At 38.1% G+C, this 10,759-nt stretch overlaps 1 protein-coding gene across 1 annotated transcript; it reads right to left on the reverse strand.

Moving 5' to 3' along the window:
- Positions 1-583: 583 nt before the first annotated feature.
- LOC139732989 (uncharacterized) lies at positions 584-10,569 on the reverse strand. Its single transcript, XM_071643826.1, has 6 exons — positions 10,416-10,569; positions 8,045-8,245; positions 5,854-6,051; positions 4,738-4,932; positions 1,175-1,378; positions 584-598 (listed from the first exon to the last, which is right to left on the reverse strand). The coding sequence occupies exons 1-6, from the start codon at positions 10,503-10,505 to the stop codon at positions 584-586; spliced, it is 903 nt and encodes a 300-aa protein (XP_071499927.1). The 5' UTR covers positions 10,506-10,569.
- Between the last annotated feature and the right edge of the window lie 190 nt (positions 10,570-10,759).

Genomic DNA, 10,759 nt, shown 5'->3' on the forward strand with positions numbered 1-10,759 from the left:
ATATGAAAGAAAAGGTTGGTTCTCTAGTTATATTCATCTTTTATGAAGGAGCTTTGATTCTTCACATAAACTTCACTAGTGCTAAGGAATAAGGACTATTTAATATTCCATGGTTTCCTCGTATTGATGATGAACAACATAAACGCTTATTTTCAGAAACAGCATGGTCAGAACAGAAATATTTTAGTGTCTACTAGGTGCTGCGTGTTATATCATGAATATGCTGTACAGATGAATTGTGCTTTAGCAGAACCTAGGGAGACATTTTGAAGACGTTTCTCGAGAATAAAGCTAGTTACCATTTAGTATCACCACAGCCCCATTTTCCCAAATTACATTTTAGTGGCTAAAACAATTAACAGAAGTCGTGGAAGCATAAGTTCGAGAAAAAAAAATCCGAATTCATAATACTTGTGAAGTGCACAAAAAGTACCATTGCATGCAATTCTGAAGGAAGAATCAACAGAACCATAGTAAAAGTATTTGAATTAATATATTTCATTTAAGACAAGCATTAATATACTTTCTCCGCTATTGCATGGTGACAACTGGGCTCATGGAATGTCTGTTTATTAACCGGTTGCTAAATCTTGAAAAACTAGAATAGATTGAAAGAGGAGTACCACTTTTTCATGCAGGCAAAGAGTACCGAGACCCGGACGCAAGAGCCATTTGTTCTCGTACGCCATCACTTTAAGTTTTCTATGCCGTCCGTCTTTCAATTCAGTTCAAATTCAGTTCTCATTTATTTCTATCCTACAGCGTTGATAGAAAATACATGTCATTTGACAGTGGTCAATAACAGTGAATGAAATAATTCTTCAGATAGCTACTTTACCCATGTTTTTTTTTTCGTTTTTATGATGATAAAGTCACCGACTAAATATCTCAATGTAAGAGTAACATCTTCCCGCTATAGTTGAATACTATGTGGGCACACTGACAGTGAATGTTTGGAAAAAGCCAACGTTAAAACCGCATATAGACGGGATTCGACATGGGACGCACTCACTTTTAAACAAGACACTTTTTTTACGTGGTACATAGCTCCCCTTGCAAATAAAAAAAGTCAATTCACGGAGTACTATTGACAAAATGATAGGGATAGAAAGATATAAACTCTGAATAGTTTTCAGAATGAATTTGAATGCCGCAAAAATCATAAGTGACGTACCTGACAGGATTCGGCAAATTCGACAGCTGTCGAGAAGAATTCATCCGGCAAGGTGTCGCCTTCCACATCCAAGCGAGAAAACTTTGGTATAGTACACACCCATCTTGCCAAGCCTCTTGCTTCCGTTGGCAAAATAGGGCGCTGTCCTTCAAAACCATTGAAGGCACTCCATTCCATATCCCGAAACAGGCTAAGTCTTTCAATCTGTTAAGGAGACAAATGATACCGGTAAAGTAAACATAAAGAAGAAAATCTTATCGGACGCTCTCAACATTTTATAGAGAGACAATGTTACAGAAAATGTGTAATTTTATCATCTGATAGAACCTTGAAAGTAATTTTGAAACGGTAAGAGAGAGAACAAGAGACCCGCGGGTCTAGCGCTCACCTGAGTATCGCAAGTTCACCTTTCACGCAGTCACTAATCTAAATTATTCACAGCTCTACCAAAATTTGACGAGGCATTCTCAAGTGGAAGATGAAAATGTACAATAAGGGCCCAATTTTTTCAAGATTCCTTAATTTGGGGGAATTGGGGCCCCCTGGGGCCCTCTGGGTGGGGCATGGTGCCCAGTTTGATAAATTGAGATCCTGACCACCTAGGGATGCTACCTGCCAAGTTTGACAAAAATCCATCATGAGGTTTTCAGGAAGAAGATGAAAATGTACAATTCAGGCCCCTATTTGGACCCTTCCAACCACCCCCCCCCCCTACCCCCAAGAGAGGCACCCCTGGATCTCCTATGAACAAACTTGAAACTACAGTCATTAATGTACTCACTCATAGTATTATCTCAGCTCTATAACTTCTGATTCTAGAGAAGATTTTTAAAGATTCCTTCATTTGGGGGGTTTGGGCCCCCTGGGGGCCCCCTGGGCAGGGCATGGTGCCCATTTTAACAAATTGAGATCCTAACCCCCTAGGGATGCTACCTGCCAAGTTTGGTGAAAATGGGTCATGGGGTTCTCAAGAAGAAGATAAAAATGTACAATTTAGGCCCCATTAGGACCCCTCCTCACCCCCCCCCCCCCCCTGGGTCCCAAGGGGGGCACCCCTGATTCTGCCATGAACAAACTTGAAACTACAGTCATCAATGTGCTAACTCATAGTATTAACCTAGCTCTATCACTTCTGGTTCTAGAGAAGAAGATTTTTGCGGATTCCTTAATTTTGGGGAGTTTGGGCCCCCTGGGGGCCCCCTGGGTGGGTCATGGTGCCCATTTTAACAAATGGAGTTCCTAACCCCCTAGGGATGCTACCTGCCAAGTTTGGTGAAAATGGGTCATGGAGTTCTCAAGAAGAAGATGAAAATGTACAATTTAGGCCCCATTAGAACCCTGCCCCACCCCCCTCCCCTGGGTCCCAAGGGGGGCACCCCTGATTCTGCCATGAACAAACTTGAAACTACAGTCATCAATGTACTAACTCATAGTATTAACTTAGCTCTATCACTTCTGGTTCTAGAGAAGAAGATTTTTACAGATTCCTTAATTTGGGGGGGTTTGGGCCCCCCTGGGGGCCCCCTGGGTGGGGCATGGTGCCCATTTTAACAATTGAGTTCCTAACCCCCTAGGGATGCTACCTACCAAGTTTGATGAAAATCGGTCATGGGGTTTTCAAGAAGAAGATGAAAATGTAAAAAGTTTACGCACGACGCACGACGGACGACGGACGACGGACGACGGACGACGGACGACGCACGACGCACGACGGACGCCGGACGAAGGGCGATCGCAATAGCTCACTTGAGCCTTTGGCTCAGGTGAGCTAAAAATGCTCGCACCTTTACCAATTAGAAGAAACTTTTATCCCTGAACAGTCCAGTCACAAAGAATATCACATCTAAACTACTGAAACAAATAACAAAGTGGTAAGCTCGAACAATTAACCTCAAACAATGATTCTCAACTGAAGTTCAAAAGAAGTAGCTATAAAAAAAAAATACAATTCTGAGGCGAAAATGGACAAATCGCTATGGACATAGATAATCATGTATGAGTCAAACTTTTTTTTTGTCCTTCGCAAGCATATATATTCAGTTCATCTCAGTTCAGTTTCATTCATTTTATTTCATTTTCAGAGATATGACAAATTAATTCATTACATATCACATTAGTAAAACAAATAATTTGCAAAATAATGTGTCCAGCCATTTCTTATGATTGCATTAATTAAGGAACATACTGACAACAAATGTTACTGGTCATATCTGGGTAGTATAAAGATGTTTCTAAGAAGTAAAAGTTATATGATGGGGTCTAGAGAGTTTGTGTGTAAAACTGTTGAGCTCCAAAATACATGGATGTGAAAAATCACGGAGAACGCATATTGACGTCATGATCAGCTAAAATCATCCCATATTAAAATCAAAGTTGAGGAAAAAAATATAAGGTTACACCACATGCTGCATCGAGCTATCTGTAGAAAAAAGTCGTACATTTCATGGTGTTTGAAAAAAAGAAACAAGCACTATGTGGTAACGTTACTCAGAGAACGGTGCTTACAAAACAAAGTAGTGTGCAAAAGGTGAATCGTAACACCGAAGGATTATATTATTAGCTCCCAGGTCTTAATATATAATGATGAAAGCGAGAAATAATAACAATAAATATTTTCAGAACTATGATCTGAGAGTCAACCGCTCAAGTGGAATAAGAGACCAAGAATATCAAAAGACCGTTGTTAAGTGGCTAGCAGGGTATATCAATCAGGTGATAGCTGTTGTGGTTTGCGTTTGAAGGAAAATGATAAAGGAGGAAGTAATTTTTTTGAGTTAGGTCATTCCAGTATCTGGGTCCAGTTATCAAAATTGTTTTCTTTGCAAAGATGGTACGAGTACGGGGAAGGTGATAGCAGTCACTCAGGCGAGAGGGATAACTAACAGAATAGAATAAATGCGAAATTTTAAGAATTGCGTTATGGCTGAAAAAAAAAAAATCTGTATGAGACAAAATATTCAGCATGGTTGATAATTCTTACAGCACTTTTTAATACGAAAAAAGATAATCTAGTTATAAGTATTTGCATTTCCCCCATGCCAGAGATGTAAGTAGGTTATGGAGATATTAGAGTATACACTCTGCAAAATACCCTGCTGGAATAACATACTGTCCATTATTGTGTTCACATAGTGGCCTACATGAAAACGCTCAAATTTAAGATAATTTCACACTCTTTGGAATGGCTTTTACAGGTGGGGATGTGCGACAGACTCACATCTAAATAAGTCTTTTTTTCTTATAAAGTAGCTATCCGCTCCCGCTCCAACGGAAAACAAAAATCAATTTACAGATGTATTGCAGACACATTAATGGGGGTGAAATCATAAACCAAGGAAAGTTTTCATAGTCGAACGTGAATGTTGAAAAGGCTTCTAATTAAATTCAAATAATTTTATTTCCACATATAGCAATACAAAGCAATATACAACACGTTTGCATGAGTATAAATACTATTTGGAGGAACTTTGAATCACATAAGTTTCAGCAAAACATGGATACAATTATAATATCTTCTTTATTTTTATATAAATAAACAAGTAAGCAATACAATACATATATACCTGACAGGATTTGGCTAATTCCACCACTGTTGAGATGAATTCATCGGTCAACGTGGTAGATATCACCTTGAAGTGAGAAAGCTTTGGCATAGTACACACCCATTTGGCCAAGCCTCTTGCATCCGTAGGGGAATTAGCGGGGCGATATCTTCTATACCCTACGTAGTCAGGATAAGAGAACCTGAAACCTTCAATCTGTTTATACAAAATAAAAACAAATGCAAATGGCCGCGATTAAAAGACCCAAAAAAGTAATTGCTTTGAGAAATCATAGCAGGATGTGAGTAAATGGAAGTGTGAGAGGACAGATTTCAAGATATATTCATCATAAATGGAGGTGCCTGGATCCTGCGCAGAGAATTGAGACATACTCTTACGTATGCGTGTACTATGGTGAGGGATGTTTAAAATTTCCTTTAAAAATGCAGTCACAAAGAGCAAAAGGCCTAGTTTTGAGATATTCTATGTCCTTCTTTAGACAACATGAACCTTCATAAATGGAAACCATTAATTACATCAGGATAAACATGTATTGTTACTCTCTCACGCACAGGACCTCCATTTTATGTCTTTATCTGAGGGCAGAGTGTGACTCGTGGGCTGTATAACTCGTGGGACTGTATGACTTAAGGGCCATTTTTTTTTTTTTTTTGTCAATGTCGGCCTCGTGTGCCGTTTGACTCGTGGGTGTCGGTCTCGTGGCATGACCCCGTGCGCCGGGCGGTTTGATTATACACACAAAATATTGCGCAGTTATACAGACCAGGGAGGTGAGAGGAAAATCTCACCTCCCTGCATAGACATTATTTACCTTTATAGTCAATTATTATGATAATAATCGCTGTTAGAGCGACAGCTTACAGTTAGCTGAAAACTGAATTGACGTATTAATAGTGAATGTTCGGAGAAAGATAAAGGCCGAAAACAACACAAACGGAAGTCGATGTGTGACAGACGCACTAATCTTAACAGGCTCCTCACGTGTGTGAAGTGACAATTCGCTGTATATGCATTGATGACACAGTAATACAGGTAATATTCTATAAACGCCATCTATCTCGGAAAATGTTCAAAGTCATGGTAATTGTGAATGTCATAAAAATCAATGTGACATACCTGACAGGATTTTGTGAATTCGGCAGCTGTTGAGAAGAATTCTTCGGGCAAGGTGATGTTTTTCATCACGAGGCGAGAAAGTTTTGGCATAGTACACACTAATTCGGCCAAGCATCTTCCTTGCGTCGGGGAAATATCAAAGTGAATGTTTCCAAACATCAGGACGTTGATTCCATTCGACAAGATGAACGATTGAATCTGTCGCCAAATATAAATATAGATACCGGTTCATAATAAACAAAGAAGATCATCGCGTTAACAAATCATACCACAAAGTGAACATTGAAATGTGAATGATTGCAGATTATGTGATTTAAGTATAAGACAACACCAAATGCCAAGTTCTAAAAATCTCCACTGAATATGCATGCTACATTTTGGACTTATTACCCAGAACTACCCCGTAATGTAATAAAAACAGGTTTCAATAATATTATCGTAAATGGAGGAGCCTGGAACCTGCAAAGCAAAAACAGAAACTTTTAATGTAAAACGCCATTACAAACGACCAAAGGGATTTGGATTATCTTCTTTTCAAAAGCATAAAGCCTAAATGGAAACCATATAATTATAAGACAAGCATGTTGTCATCCAATAAGTTTGGCATACACTAGGTTATAGCAAGATTACGGTAAGATGATGTGTGCTATCACGGCACCTTGAGGAAAATACAGACATTTTGGAGAAAGTTCTAGAAAAAAGAGTTTGCGTTTTTACCATTCAAAATTTGAATACAATGTTGTCAACCCAGTCGCATTACAAGGGGGATCATATTCGAATGATTAGAGCAAACGCATGTTCAAGTAATGTGCAGTTTAATGCCCTGTCACTGTACAGGCATGCTAACCTGGAAACATTAAACTGCACATTACTTGAATATGAGACCATTCTGAAGCAAATAATTTTCACACAATAGATGTAATGTACTCTTAAATGAATCCCACAAGGATTGGAACATTCATCCCCAGCATTCCCACTGATTCCCACTGATCAGTTACTAGCCATCCCCTTTAACAATATTTCTCGATTTATGATGCTAATACACTGCAAAAAGTCCGGTGTTGAATAGTGAACACCGAGCTGGTGTTAAATTTTCGGTGCTCATTTATGGTGTTAAATTAACACCTCCGGGTGTCATTTCCAAATATAAAACTGTTTTTTTGAAGAGTTTCTTAGTAACTGCACTTCTTGTTGAATTTTAATTTAAGCAAGACGATCAAGAATTTTACATTAAAATACTAGATTTTTGAAAAAAAAATGTGAAAATAAATTTACACCGCAGTAACACCAGCTGATGTGGTCTCTTATTGAAGCTGGAAGGGTGTAAATCATTGATATTAACACCAACAAATATCAAATCAACACCATGTGGTGTCATTTTTTAATTAACACCAGTACAGTGTCAAAATAACACCAGGTACAGTGTCAAATTAACACCACGAAGTGTCAGGTGAACACTTTTCAACACCATCACTGTGCATTTTCTACACCTGTGGGTGTGGTCCCCTATTGAGGTTTGATCGGTGTTAGATTTAACACCCATGGTGTTAAATCTAACACCGATGTTTTTACATTGTAAAGAGCTATAAATATAGGTGGTGTGTACATTTTTGAGATGAGAATCACCGGATCAGTAGGTCCTAGCTCAAAATAATTATTTGAGTTCAAAGTCCAGTACTTTATTCTAGACATATTTGTTTATAAGGTGAAAACCGGACTCATGGACCTTCTGTTTACTAAACTATTGCTGAATCATGAACAACAAAAAAAAATGGACTAGAGGTGTACCACTCCTAAATGCAGAACAACCCGGTCATCCGAGCCATTCGCTCTTATAAACTATCACATTTAATTATATTCCGTCCGCATTCTCCTGTCATTCGTCCATAGTCAGTAAAACTTATGTTTCTTTTTGTCTAAATACGGGTGTGGTCAGATTTTACGATGTCCTAAAATGAATTATTTATTTTGGCAGAGGATAAAGAATTCTACAAATTATATTGCTACGTATGCTTTTTTTTACTCACATCTAAACATCAGCAGGTATCTCGCGTATCAAGTTGTAATTCATTCCCCCTCCCCATAAAGAAAGTCGATGTCGATTGTAATACAGACACAGTTATAAAAGTAAAATTATATACACCAAAACTGATGTTTAAAGTGAATGTCACAAGGGTCTAATGTCACATACCTGGCAGTATTCGGCAAATTCGGCAGCTGTTGAGAAGAATTCATCGGGTAGCATGCAGTCCTCCAGCAAGAAGCCAGAAAGCTTTGGCATAGTACACACCCATTTGGCCAAACCTCTTCCTTCCGTCGGGGAAATATCAATGCGAAGTTTTTTATGGGGCGTGAAGTACTTTCCATTAATAGACAAGGCAAATGTTTGAATCTGCTGCCGAGAAGAAATATAAATAACGGTTACAAAAAAAAAAATGACAACTAGTTAACAAATGATACCATAATGTGTATATATGAAAGAATGAATAATTGCTAATAAGATGAAAACACATGTCGACTTTTGAATATGTCCACTGAAAATGCATGTTTGGACCTGTTATGTAGGCCTATAACTACCCCTTAATGTAAGAGGACAGGTTTCAATATTATATACATATTATGGAGGAGCCTGGATCAGTTGAAAAAAATCAGCATGTGTCATAGGGAAAAGATGTTGAACTGCCCTTTTTAAGAATAAAATTCCATTACAAACGAGCAAAAAGGATTTGAGATTTTCCATTATTTCCTTCTTTTCATGACAAACAAAATAAACCCTTATAAATGGAAACTATACCATTAGAAGACAAAATACTCTATCATCCACGGCGATGAGCATAATATTACAGCAATGTCATGGCACAGATGAAGTGGACCGCAAAAAAAGACATTTTCGAGACTGTTCTGAAGAGAGAGAACAAAAAAAAAAAAGGGAAAAAAAGCTTGCGTCCCCACCACTCAAATGGAAAGTATAATTCTACCAACAGCCCAATTACAAAGAGGATTGCATTCGAATGTCTGGAACCAAACACACACACATACACACACACACATACACACTTAAAGAAACGATTTATCTTGGTTCATATTTTTAATGAAGTACAAAAACAAAAACAACCCACAATTTTGAGAACAGAATCACCGGATCAGTAGTACAACATATTTGAGTTCAGTGTATATACTTATATTTTAAACGATCATATATTTACATTTACTATTGATATGTGATGATAACTGGACACATGGGCCTTCTGTTGACTAGCATATAGCTGAATCCTGAAAAAAAAATGGAATAGAGGTGTATCACTCTAAAAATTCAAACCACGGAGTACTCATCAGACCCTTCATCCGAGCCATTCGCTCTTATAAACTATCACGTTTAATTTTGTATTCCGTCCGCATTCTCCTGTCCTTCGTCCATGGACAACTAAAGTTGTATTTCTTTTTCTAATTAGGTCTTGGTGAGATTCCACTAAGCCCTCCATTGAATTATTCACATTGGTAAAGAATGAAGAATTATTTAAGTGTGGTAGTATCTCAGATCCTCAAATCACAACCTCCAACTCAGCTGCCCAGTTACCCAAAATCTAGCTGGTGGCAGCAACTTCACGATTACCTCATCAAAGCTATGGAATAATCTCCCCTTGATTATCAGGCAGTCTGTATTTACAAACTCTTTCATAAAGCTCTCAAACATATCTAATTAAGTCTTAAGCTCTGCATAGGTACGTTATTATCATAATCTGTGTGTGTGTATACATGTATTATGCATATGTGAATATATGGATTGTGTATGTATATGTCTGCGCTTACATATTTTGTATGATATCCATGTGATGGATCTATTTGGTGATTTTTTTAATATCTACTATTCCGTATTTCTCTTGATTTTTTTTTCATTTCTGTGATCTTTAAGCACTCCGAGTCTCTTGGAAAGAGGGCATCAAATATCCACTGTATTGTATTATCATAATTGTATAAAGTAATGTTGAATATGATGTATGTGTGTGGTTTTTTTTTTTCAAATTACTCTTTCATTTTCCACCTGAAAAGATGTCTGTGTACCCCATATTTATCTGCAGTTGCTGGTCTTCCATTGCATTGGGTCTGGTTGTGATTTTCTCACACACGGGACCCTCATTCTATGTCCTTAACCGAGAGATACAATATTGTTTTTGTTGTTGTTGCTGTTTTGTTTTTGTTTTTTTACTAGAGGGACGGTATATTTACACACAACATTTTTCAGGTATATGCACATTTTGTAATACCTTCAGTCAATGTGTTGAATCTATACTGTAGGAGTAACTCCTCATCGTTAGCTGAAAACTGAGTCAAGGCTGAAAACAAACACAAACGGAAGTCGATTGGGGACGGACTCACGTTACTGAACAGCAATAGGCACCTTATACACTCCTATATAAAGTGATAATTGCTCCCCTTCCAACGAAGAGAGTAAACTTTAATTTAGACGTGGTTACACAGACTTATTAGCGATGGTTAAATGATTATAAGCTCATGAGAAATTTCGGTTGAGTGTCAATGTTGGAAAATCAAACATGATATACCTGGCAGGACTTGGCTAATTCGGCAGCTGTTGAGAAGAATCCATCGGGCAAGTCAAAGTTTTTCACTTCAAAGTGAGAAAGCTTTGGCATATTGCACACCCACTTGGCCAACTCGCTTCCTTCAATCAGTGAGAGAGGGTTGTTGGTAGACAAACTGAATTCTTCCTTCTGTCGATAAAAAAACAAAAACAGTAACAATTACCGGTAGACAAAGGGGGGGGGGGGGACGTAACGTCCCAGTAACATATGACCAAAGAGATTGTATACTAATAGAGTATTCGCGCGCAAACTGGGCCAACTTACAAACTCGCCGCCATCAACAAAGAGGTCCTACAAAACGGGTC

The sequence above is a fragment of the Diadema antillarum genome, unplaced genomic scaffold (assembly GCF_040938485.1).
Source record: "Diadema antillarum isolate AM-2024a unplaced genomic scaffold, OU_Dant_1.0 seq00000459_RagTag, whole genome shotgun sequence".
Taxonomy (NCBI): domain Eukaryota; kingdom Metazoa; phylum Echinodermata; class Echinoidea; order Diadematoida; family Diadematidae; genus Diadema; species Diadema antillarum.